At 35.3% G+C, this 13,190-nt stretch overlaps 1 protein-coding gene across 1 annotated transcript; it reads right to left on the minus strand.

Annotated features, from left to right (window-relative positions):
- Positions 1-1,799: 1,799 nt before the first annotated feature.
- On the minus strand, positions 1,800-13,190 carry LOC100791832 (DDT domain-containing protein PTM). The gene is made up of 10 exons (XM_003540572.4): positions 11,530-13,190; positions 10,805-11,416; positions 9,300-10,350; positions 8,601-8,889; positions 8,371-8,495; positions 7,057-7,517; positions 6,090-6,118; positions 4,397-5,068; positions 4,016-4,218; positions 1,800-2,238 (listed from the first exon to the last, which is right to left on the minus strand). The coding sequence occupies exons 1-10, from the start codon at positions 13,188-13,190 to the stop codon at positions 2,233-2,235; spliced, it is 5,109 nt and encodes a 1,702-aa protein (XP_003540620.1). The 3' UTR covers positions 1,800-2,232.

Consider the following 13,190-nt stretch of genomic DNA (forward strand, 5'->3'; position numbering starts at 1 on the left):
AAAATATAAAAAAAAGGAAAATAAAAAAAATATTATTATAATATATAAAAATGATCAAATAAATTATTAAAATTAAGTCAGTTGATATAACAAAAATTGTCTCTTTAATTCCTTCGTTGGATCGGAACCAAAAGAATCTAAGAAAGGATTTTAGACCTTTTTTTCTTCAAATTTTGAATCAAACATAAATTTATAAATTAATTAATTTCCTATCATAAGTTAATACTACCTGGGATTTTAAAGTTTATCATCATTCATTTTTTATTTCTTTTTGCAAACCTAGGATATTTTCTAGTTGAGAGGCAAAAATTAATTTATAAAGATACTAAAACCTATTTATGGAGCTGACATCTTCAAACATATTTTTTTGGTACATGAAGATATGAGAATTAACCACATGCTTAAGAGCATCTTTTGAATATTATAATCATAGTAAATCTTAGTTTTTTTTTCTTGATAAAATTCTTATCTTTTGCCTGTAGAGAGAAAGAAGAGCAGAAAAAGATGCCAAAGTTTCAGAATTTTAGCAGTTTGGTAGAAGTGAAATACATAAGAAATATTTAAAACTTTAGTGGGTCCCACGGTGCAGAAATTCCCCTCTCCCACGAGGAAAAAAGAGAGAAAATTGGCACTGTTTGAACAATGTTACAAAGTTACCCTTGCTGCTCCTCGTGGCCTCGTTCATATCCTTTTGCATAATTCTCACTTTTCCTTTGCGTTAGAACTGTTCCTTTCTCCTTCCATGGTGCTGCATATCAAAAATGGCTAGGATATAATTCGATTCTATGACCATATTATTTTAGTACATGTTTGTGAAAAAGTGTATTTACATTTTTAAAAAACAAAAAATTAGGCACACAGTTGTAAAGGTAAAGTACGTAATTTTAAACTTGAATTTAACCTTTTTTTGGTACTGAACAAATTTAATTCAAATATTTTTTTCTTTATATTCATTCTATTTCTCTTCTAGGAAACATCTTCTATTTTTTCTTTATTTCTCTTATGCTAAGCATCCTTTATTTCTCATCTATTTCTCTCTTTTTTTTCCCTCACTTGCCTACTTCCTCATTCCTCTCCCTATATTTCTTCTCCCCTACCAACCGTGTCCTTAATCTTTTTAAGGTAAATAGTAAATTTAATCCTCCAAAGTGTAACACAACACTTTTTTGTTGTGAATAAGAAAAAAAAGAAAGAAGAAATTGTCACTTTAGTCCTGAAAATAATAAAATTAAAAAAAATCCTAAAAATGTAACTCATCACTCATTTTAAAAATTCGCATTACTTAGGTGATGATATTAAATTAGTTCTAAAGACTAAGATAAAAATAAGTAGTTAATTTTAAAAACTAAAATATCAATATAATTTAAAATTTTCTGCCTTCTAGAAACTAATTTAGCATTTTACACTTCGAGAGACTAAAACAATGGTTTACCTTTTATAAAATGTATGCAAAAGTAAGACAATTTTGTTTTATTTAACATAAAAACAAATTAACTATTTAAATAATATGAAAAGATCTACATAAAAACCAGATTTAAATAATAAAAAAACTACAATTCCAATTCATATTTGCTGCACTTTGGAATCAGAATGTCAAATTGATGCATATACACTTTGGAACTCGGGTGGACACGAAAGCGAAAATAACTTTCAACTGGTTCATGACACCCCAGGAAATTCCCCCTTCCCCATATGCTTCAGTTTTCACCAAGACAACGGCAAAACCAGCAGAAACATCTCTTGCAGAGCAAGATTCTATTTACTGATTCTATTTACTATCTGCAATGAACAATATTCTCTTTAGTGAGATCTGCTATGATTTATATACTCCAGTCTTTCAAAAGAGTTTGACAAGACATCAGTGAAATCAGTTCTAGTGACGAAAAAGACCCTACATTAAAGAATGCTACAAAGAATGCTGATGGGTTAGGATAACAATCATGAATGCAATTGATGTATATACTCTACTATGTCCTGATTACAATTATCTTCAGCCTCTTGAGCTAAGCATGCTTGTTTCATTATTCTTCTTTCCCTTTCGACGACAGTTGAAATAGAAGGCAACAGAGAAAAAGCCGGATAAAGCAATCATTCCTCCTACGGTAAACCTGTCTAACGACACTTTTTTTTTATAAACAAAAATCATTTGCCATCAAATCCTGCAGGAAGAAAAACAACCCTACAAGAAGCTGGCATCTGATGTCCCGCCATGTCCTTTTTCAATGCAAATCATCAAACCTGCAATGAAGATAAACAAGTATAAGAATCTTGCAGAAACTGGGTGTCTATAATCAATAAATTAAAAGCTTACTACAGCCAATAGAATTGGACATTCACAAGGGACAATATAATTTGACAGATAAAAAGTTTGACAAAATATACAACTACAAATAGAATTGGAACACTCACGGGACACTATAACAACTCGTCTATAAGATACCACAGAACCACAGATAAAAGCTAGTTTCTAAGCATAAAACGTTAGAAACTGTACACAACCTTAAGACTACAAATTCTTCATTTTAACTACCAGCAATTTTATTTTGAAAAGGTCAGGGGTATACCACTTCTGACTTGCTGATTCAATACTGTTACACAAGAAGGCTCTTCACCAACTACTGTATTTGACATTTTCAGCTTAACCCAAATTATTCCTCATATTAAAGAATAAAAACCTCTCCTTCAAGAATCTGGACCCAATTTTAGTAAACCCATTTATCTACTAACTAGCTGTATCAATATGTATATTTCCACAAAAACAAATGTATCACAATACCATCACAGTGAACATATGACTGCCAACAGTATTTAATTGCAAGGGATCTGAAATGACAAGTGAAGTTTTCACTTCAATCATTTATTATAAACCTGATGATATAAAAACTACACAAAGGTTTTGTCATCTTCTCAAAGAGGAGGGAACAATAAAAACAATAATGTAGATGTTATCAACAAAGTACACATCCTGAGGTGAAAATTGACAACAAATTCATTAATTTTATTACACTAAAAGCTAAAGCACACACCATTTTATGTTAATACTATACTAAAAGCATTAAAGCTTTTGATGGGTTCTTAATTATTATTATATTAATATTAATACTATTCCGACCAAAGTTGAACCATTAAACCTTCAACCAACTGGTCCAGTTTTAAAAACATTGATTACTAAAAAGGCCCTGCACGTATATTCTCAAAGACCCAAGAAAGGGATCTCAGTGGGAAAAGTTAGTTATAGGAAATACGGAATTAATATTAATACTAGTCCGACCAAAGTTGAACCATTAAACCTATAACTGACTGGCCCAGTTTTAAAAACATTGATTACTAAAAAGCCCCTGCACGTATATTCTCAAAGACCCAAGAAAGGAATCTCAGTGGGAAAAGATAATTATAGGAAAGAGGGAATAGATCTGTGAATTCTGTTGCTCTTTTCAGCTTTTAGCTTTCCTTGGCCTGGAGCAACTGTTGCTCTTCCAATTTCTGCTCACTGTTTTACTCAACAATAATTAAGACATACAATATCTCTTCTCCAAATTTTCATTCTGTGCATAATCTCAATCTATGGGAGTTATTCCTATCACATTCACAGTGCAACAAAACTAAATTCTTTAAATAATTTTTCAAAAGTTTAGCCCCAGGAAAAAGAGTTACATTCACCTGTATAATTGAAATCAAACCAATAGTGCAGATATACTGCCCAACAATTTCCTTGATCATAGCACTTAATTGAATAGGAATATAGGATATCAAGGCTCAATCAATAGTCAACTCGAGCATCAAATCCTCTAATAAACAACTACGTCCCAGTTTAAGAGATGTGGATAAACCAGTAATAAATATTTTCTAATATTAAGAAAACTGATGTGTAGTAAATGTTATGACAAACACTAGACAAATTTATCATCCAAAAGTTTATACATTATAAAAAAAATGCATGATTTGTTCATTTGACCTTTTATCATTTCATCCTCTAGGTCAAACAACAGGTCAGATTTAAAAGAGGCAAGCATACCTCACTTAAAGGTTGGAGAGAAACAGGATTGGATAACTCCTCTCCACACTCAATTGCAGCATTGCTTTCAGTGCAAGACAATGCATTAACCTTCAAATGGGGACAGATTGGAGCAGTTCTATCAAGACAAACATGGCACTTAAATCCAATAAGTTGTCTGGCATTCTCCACATTGAGGCCAAAAGCATCACCATGAAACCAATCTGCATAATAGCATAGCATGTTCAAAATATATTTTGATAGATGTTCAAAAGGTGTAGTAAACATGTACAGACATTTACAATATTATTTTGTTAACTCGCAACAAGTGTTAGCTTCTCCTTTCCCCATCCATTCCCAAGCCCAAAAGGAAGAAAAACAGACAAGAATAAAAGTAATCACCTCCACAGATTTCACACGCAATATAATTCAAGGTGCATTCATTTCCACAACAAAGGCAGCATTTAGGATGATCAAGAGAGCCAGAGAAATCTTTAGAGGAGGCAACACGCTTTTTCTCTTTAAACAGCATTACTCGTTCATCATTTGGCTTTCTAGACAACTGAAGACCATTAAGCCAATAACTGTTACAGATTTTTGTTCTCTTCTTACGTGCAGTAGTAACTTCCGACTTCTTATATTGACCAGTAGTTTCTTTGGACTTTTGAGGAATCACCTTCTTGGTTTTACCTTGCTTTCCCTTTTTACGTCCCACATTCTTTTTTCCTTTTTTATGTCCTCCATTCAATTGACTTTGCATATACAAGGATTTGGCCTTCCTAGTAGAACGGCGAAGAGGTATACTTGATGGGATATTCTTACTGTTTCGAGATCTCGCCTGTCGTATCTTATTATTACTCAATGCCTTTTTATTGCCCTTGAGATTCACTGGTTTACAAACTGAAGGCACAGTTTTACGTTTCTTTGCTTGAATCTTCTGCAGTTTTGAGTCAACTTTCCTTTTATTAGTATTAGTCTTTGCATGCAACCCATCTTGACATCTGTGACATGAATAAGAGCTTCCAGTAGTTCTTTTGCCACCTGATTTCCTTGCATGTCTCTTGTGGAAATATCCTATAAATTATAAAATGATAATGAGGTAGTTGATGAAAAATAACCAACATTAAAAGATGAAAAAACACTAGATGGCAGCATAAAACAAATAGTAATCAAAACTTAGTGAACATGCACAGCCTATTGCTCACATGAAAGAGGTTACAGAAAAAACTTATAGCTTCCATCACAAATTTATCCAAATATTCTTCAAATCTAGATACATCCTCTTGTCTTTAGCATGTCAAAAAGCAAGTCTCTTTTTTCTTATAAAGAAAAGAAGCTTATACACATTTTGGCACCTCATAATCCAGCCATGTTTTTTTATAGAGAATAATGGTGTTCTTAATTGATTCATGTAGCCAACCCCATCTATTGAGATACTCCGATCAACTTTAAACTGTCATTTAGTTAAATGCATGCATGGAATCTTTTACGACAATGTCAATTAATGACGAGTTTTTGGTACAAGCTATTGAAACTAGATACATCCTCTTGTCTTTAGCATGTCAAAAAGCAAGTCTCTTTTTTCTTATAAAGAAAAGAAGCTTATACACATTTTGGCACCTCATAATCCAGCCATGTTTTTTTATAGAGAATAATGGTGTTCTTAATTGATTCATGTAGCCAACCCCATCTATTGAGATACTCCGATCAACTTTAAACTGTCATTTAGTTAAATGCATGCATGGAATCTTTTACGACAATGTCAATTAATGACGAGTTTTTGGTACAAGCTATTGAAACTCAATAACAAAAGTGTTAACTCTGTCAAGAATATGTTGAGATGTCAATAAAAAAGTGACTAAACCCTGCAGGCTACCAATTTCATAAAAAAATGAAAAGACAAATATACTGATGACTACATCCATACGCTAAGACATTGAAACTATAACAATGTCAGATTCAGTGAGATACAAGTTATATATTATTATGGAATATAAAAAGGAGTAAAGAAAAATGTGAAACAAATAAAACCATTCACTAGATACAAAGCAGAATAATGAGGAAAAAAGACCAGATTAAAAGACAAAATACACACCTTTGCAATGAAGGCACCTCACAGCATCCCTGCCAATTTCATAAAAAAATGGTATATTTATTAGCAAGTATATATTTTACGTGACAAATTACACACTTAACAAGGCAGGAAGATCTCAGCGCACTTGATGATTAACACACAAAAGATAGATGCATAAAACGAGAATTGGCACATGCGTATATAATGATAAATAAAAATGTATTAGAAGAAAAAAAGTATGGCAGTCAATCCTCTGTCCACAGGAGAAACATATAAATCCATTACGCTTAATAAAGAGTACAATGAGTGGTAGCTCAATTGCTCAAACCACAATCACAATATACCAAGATCACTATTATTGGTGAAATTTAATACACTCCACAAAATCGCCATAAGAAGCTCTTGTTGGGTTGACTCATGTTGGGCCAAACCCAAAATTAAAAAATAGCCAGTTCATAAATCTATGAACATTCTAATCTTTGGCCAAATAATTTTAATCCTTCTACAGTCCTATTTTGTACTGGTTTATATGCATACTTGTTAAAAGCTGATGTTACACAAACACTAATATATCATCATACATAAAGGCCATATTGCATGTATTAATGTGGTTTTAATGAAAATCCAGCATACTGTATATAATGGCAATATTAGATTCATTGCTTAAGATGCATTTCTCAGGTATATGTTCCTTACAGTTACTGACCACTATTATCCAAGTTTGAATTATGTTTTTCATGTCAGGTTTTAGGCAGATATTTGGGGAAGGAATATTCATTTTGTATATTCTTTTTCTCAGCTATGTAATCTTCTTCTTTAGTTTACAAACAGAAGAGTATCATCAATAACCTTGAAAAAACATAGCCTCATCCTCAATCAACTAAAACGAAACAATCATGAACAAGATTGAAATACAATATAGAAAAGAAAAATCATGTAGAGTGAAAGAAAAGGAACTCATCAAAACACGAAAAAATACCACAAATACCTCATTGCAACATCTTTGTTGCAGTGCCTGCACTGATGACAATCAGATCTTTCCAATCTGGTAAACAAATATGAAAATCCCCTTTGTTGAGGAATTTTCTTGTTTACTCTACCAATCTCAAGAATTTTTCCAAGTTTCTTATCAGTGGACTTGCGGACAATTCTTTTTTCTTCAAAATTCTTTAGAAGATGCAATGGAACATAAGACTCCTCCAGCCAATATTTTTTTCTCTCACTAGCAGATTGTTCTAACAAAGAACCATGTTTAATAACAACATCTGGAATAGCCCTTCTCTTCCCAAAATCAATAAGGAATTTCACAGATCCCCCTTCAGTGCACTTCCTGCGTACGATTGATTTTTTGAACAGCCTGACTGATTTTCTAGATTCCTTGTCCAACACATATAGGGAATAGTTGTTCTCAATATCATGCCACCTTATGTTTGAATAAAGCTCTCTAACCTGAAAAACATAAATAGTAGATCTTAGATAAAAACCTATTTTATTACATGAAAAGAAGACAAGTTCATCAGCTTCTGCCAATTTATGAAAGTTCAGAGTGTAACATTGAACAAAAGATACTAATAACACGTGTATACAATATCAAGATTTCAATATATATACATATATCACTCTAATTCTCATCTCATTCTAGGTTTTCCAGGTAAACAGAATGTGAGATTATCCCTTGACTTCATATGCGCAAACAATTATATGTGTTCATTTTGGGGTCCTATTGGATAGCAGCAGCATTCTCTTCCCTTTAGGTAGTCATGTTACTCTAAAATAGTTTGGATACAATCACTACAACAAAAGCAACGAAGACAGCAAGTCTAATTTCAGTCTCTCACTCTTTCTCTAATAGGGAGAGGCAGGATGAATATTGGACAAGCCCATTCATTTTGTATCAGTTTCAGTTGGTCTGTGAAAGATTTGAACAAAAAAAGGAGACAAAAGTTAAGTAATTACTTTTTTTCTCAATTCTCTCACAAATATGGTCAGAGCAGAATGCCTTGCATTTAGCAGCATCCCTTTGCTCTTAGGCCCTAGCTTTCTTCTGGGATAAGGGCCATCTCTTCCATGCAGCTCATGGATGTTACAATGGTGTTTCCCAATATTTAATTACTTATATGTCATGCAGGGGAACAGACAACTTTATTGCATTCTTAAACATTTCCATTCCTTGTTTATTACTTTTTATGTTTTGAATGATAACTAACCTCCTATTTGTACTCCCGGTCTTTTCTCTAAAACATAACCAATCTTAAATTTATACCAAAACAATGATCATCTTCAACAAGCCAGGTAGACATACCTGTAAAGCAAGCTGCTCAGCACTTGTTGACATCTCAACAGCAGCTCGCCAGGCAACAAATCTGCTTCTCCGTGCAAAATCTGAATTCTCAGGATATAAAATGCCTGGTATCTTCCTACACCCACCTACAGTATTTCACAATTTCAAATAAATTCAAAATAATCAATAAAATGAATAGGCTTCTAACACAACCTCCATGCATGACATACAAACGAGAACAATTTGCAGACCTTGTCTAGCAGCCTTGGTAACCAGGGAATGAGGCAAAGCCTTACAATTAAACAATTTTCGGGAAAGCCTGCCACCTCTCCACCAGTACATTCCCAAACCACTAGCAGTGTTTGAAGATGAACTGGTTTCAATATCTGAGTTCCTGGCCCTTTTCCTTCCAATACCATGCCTTGAAGATGTGCGTGATGAACTGACCACAATATGTGTAGCAGATCCCATTGTAGCAACAGAATCCACATGCTTTAACCAATCTGCTGAAAGTGCAAGAAGGCACAAATTGGATTCTAACTGCAAAATCCAAAATTAGACAGTGTCAGACATTTAAATAGAAATATTCAGAGAGCGATGCAAGTCCAAAAGCAATGTGAAGTGTTAGCCAGCTAACTAAAAAAGACGTGTTTCTTTTTTTGCAAGCAGTCTTGAGATCAAGTAATTCTACAACATAATAGTTTCAGCTTCATTAGTATCAGAGGCGACATAAAAAGCATACAGTGAGAAAATAATAAAAGTATACATCTATGTACATTTATGGAAACACATACAGAAATTGTAAAAGACAAAGAGCTCCAAGATGATTTGACTAATGATGTCAAACTAATATCTCATAACTTGTAATCAGACATGAAATACTCATATAGTCATAATATTAATGTCTGTAATTTAAAAAAATGATTGACAGAGAGAAAGCATATCCTTACAAGAAGCAATAATCGTTTAACAGGAAAAAAATCAGATGTCTTCAAAAGATCCTTATGCCAAAGATTAGTTTGATGCAGATTCAACCATGGACCCAACAAAAGCCCACGTAATCGAACCTCAAGAGAGAAGATAAGACATATGATATCTCTAAGACGTCCATTCTGGATCTTCCTGGGTTGAAGCCCAACTAAAATATTATTAGGCACTTCCCAAACAGGCTTCACCACAGAATTAAACAAGCAATCCCTGTCTTCATTTTCACCTTTGCAAGTGAAGCACCACCCACATTTTTCCTTGTGGGCAGCTGCATTCAGGTTCTGAATACTTGGCCAGCAAAAGTTAGTAGATTTCTTCGTAATGACCTTTGCTTGGTCTGACATAACTTCTTCTTCAGACATTGCAAAAATCTTATTCATCTTTTCAGGTGACTTACACATCAACTCCTGTGCTACAAATGAAGCTGTTCGGGCAAAGCTGTAATAGTTTATGTAGTCAATTCCACGAGGTACTTCTGAAGTATCCTTATTGTCCATGGAGGGGGTAATACTAGAACCTACAGATCTTAAGTTTATTTTACGTCCCACATCTAAGCTGGAAGATGTCAAAGAACAGTCACCAACAGGATGGCATCTTTCTGGTATTCCTGGCTGATTCAAGGATTCATCACATCTATTGGAATCATTGAGCCCATTTATCTGAACATTGTCGATGCCTGTTCTAGTCTGTGTGGTATCAGCTGATCCATCTGAAGCAACACAAGGACTTTCTATGGTGGTCGTTGAGTCTAGGCGGTTCCCAGCTTTTGGAAACTCTTGGACAAGATGCATACAACTGTCAATAGTTGAATTTTCGTCCAACTTTCTTTGATCATTAGCCCGATTAAAGACACTATCCCCCACACTCAAGTTAGCACTGATATCCCAATGCTTATAGATAGTCATTAGTATGCCTTCATATAAAGGATCCATAGATTTTAGAGCTTCAATTACTACATGTAGATCATTTCTGTGGTAATAATTGAACAATGACCCTGCTTCAGATGAGTTTGACCTGCAAAGGTTTCAGCATTAAAATAAAGTGAGAACATACTACGATGATAAAAAGCAGCACAGAACAGTTTAGGCTTTAGACATCTGAGATATGGTTAGCATTTTTAACAATGACAATAACATTATCCACTTCAATTACATATTCAATGGAAAAACTAAATTTAGCAATGCGTCAGTTTGTGATAGAAAAGAATTATCAAATAGACAAGGACAAGCAAAACTGCAGGCAATCTATATGTTGTCTAGTAGAAGCCCTGCATATATCTTGTCTAATACATGGGGATAACAGTGCGACAAACTGCCAAGCAGCCTAGAAGTTGAACAAAAAGTCATACAGCCATTTCCAATAAAAGAATTTGATGACTTATGAAATAATATTTGGCAAGCTAAGGGTAGAAAAGTGGTGGATGCACTGATATGTAAGTTTATCCAGAAAAAGGGTAAACTAAACTTACACTAACAGGTAACCACAGCTGTTAAAATAGAGACGGCCATCCAGATCCATCCCTAATAAGTCTGCTCCTCGAAGTGATCTTCGTGATTTCATCCAAGCCATGTGTTTGCCAATTACACACTCGGGGCAATACCAGTCACCTTCAGGGAGATGGTCACTGGCAATTCCCACACATCTTGAGTGGAATGCTGCAGGGCAACCATCACAGCATATTAAACTACCATCCATCTTGCACAGGCAACATTCATCACTGTTCCAGTCAGTTGTATCATCCACATTCTCCTCAGTCAAGCAAGAGCCACCAGACACATCCATTACAGCTCTCTTTTTCTTGCCAGTGTCAAAATACATATTCTGATCAAAGCCCACATCAGTCTCAGTTACCAAAGATCTTCTGTTAAGCTCTGACCTTATGGCTTCCGATTCAATCATATCATTACATAGATACTGAAGAATCTCAACCTTTGCAGTTACAGGTTGTTTGTAGTAATCAGTTTTGAACATTAGATGTTTAAGATCAAAACCAGTTTTAAATCCTGAGCCATGAATCAGAAGGTACTCGGCCATGAAAATAGGCCATGTGACCAGGTCCAAAAAATCCCAGCTAAGATTCCTGCATTAGAGTAAAAATATAGAAATGGAGAACTTATAAGGATAACATGGTCAAACAGATTGACAAGTATAGTAGTATGACCATTGACCAATGAAAAATTGAAATAAATATACCTAAGGCAATTGGATGCAGATTGGCAACCCTCATTGGAAAGGTATTCCAAATTCTTTCTCAGAGTTTGCAAAATAGAAACATGAATGCTGTCAAATAATATACTTGGGATTTCAGACTTCAGGGCAGCTACAAGATCCTCCAACTCAAATGGACTCAAAAATAATAAAGTACTGAATGATCTTAAACAAGCATAAATAGAAAAGAGTTCAAGAACAGGAACGCCATCTAAATTCAAATTTGTAGAAGACGGGGGAAATTGCAGCTTTGGAAGAGGATCACTGCATTGTTCATATTTCTGAGAATTGGAGATTAGAGGCTTTTCTCCTGTTAAGGCACTGGTTTCCAAGGACATCAAAGGATCATCAGTCACCTCCACTAGTATGGTGCTTGAAACCCGTTTTCTAGCTGATGCCCGACGAGAACTCCTCCTTAAAACTGTCTCTGGCGTGGCTTGTGGATTATCTGATACTTTTCTTCTTTTCCTTCGGCCATTTCCTTGTTTACACGGACTTCCTGGATCATCTTGGAGTTCATGAATTACGGCAACACCACCTTCAGAAGGCCAATCAACTCGCTGAGCCTCCACAGAATCAGAATCCCTAACCGAAATTGCATTTGAAATCTGATGAGAATCAATAGCTGCCACATCTTTGCCATCATCACCTCCATTTTCCTCAACCAAACACAAAGAACCATCTTTAGCTGCATGGGCAGCAGAAACATGAATTCCCTCCAATTTGACAGCATCAGAGACATGATTCAAATTACCGTTAACACCTTCATTTTCTTCAGAACTATTATTAACATTTACCTCTTCTTCCTTTTGGAGCTGCCCCATCCTACTAAACAAAGCATCACCCACCTCAGAATGTCCATTTCCGTCATCATCACACCGAGTTTCCCTACCTTCCTCACATGCCTCGACATTCAAATCAAAATTACATTCCCGCTGCAACACCTCCCCACCAGAACAACCCAGGTAACCCACATTCACGCCGACATCATCCTCATTATTTACATCCAAATTCAAATCAATACAATCTCTTCTATTAAAACCATCCTCAGTGTCAAGAGGCAAAGTACAAGCATCATTCAGATTAAAATCCTCATTGAGATTAAGCCTAGCATTCAAATCAAGCGCATCCTTGACACAACTACCATTAGCATCGACACTCTTGTTCAAACTATCCTCAAAACCAATGTCCTCTCCACCCCCGTTTTCCTTCACACTCCCATTAACATTGACAATAGAATTCCCTCCATTCCCAACATCGACATCAATGGCTCTATCAATCCCCGCACATCCTAAATCCAAATCCCCACCACCAGCAGAAGAAACATTCCCATCCAAATCCCCCCTAAAGTCACTACCATCCTCCACCAAATTCTCGCTAACATTACCTGAACGGGATCCAGCATCCGGCTTCTGCTCGACACGGCGGCGCTTCTTAGGTTTCCGACCAACCCGAGGCTTGGCCTTGACACTCTCCGGTTGAAATTGCAGAAGAGAAGCCACCTCAGAAGACTCCAATTCCTCAGAATCACCATCCTCGTAAACGATCTCGAAAAAACCAGAGGAAGGGTCGTAGGATTTCACTGTTCCAGAGATAAACCCAACCCCCTTCACCTCTTTCCTAACTGTTTTTCCCACGAACTCCAT

This window comes from Glycine max, chromosome 12 (assembly GCF_000004515.6).
Source record: "Glycine max cultivar Williams 82 chromosome 12, Glycine_max_v4.0, whole genome shotgun sequence".
In the NCBI taxonomy this organism is placed as follows: domain Eukaryota; kingdom Viridiplantae; phylum Streptophyta; class Magnoliopsida; order Fabales; family Fabaceae; genus Glycine; species Glycine max.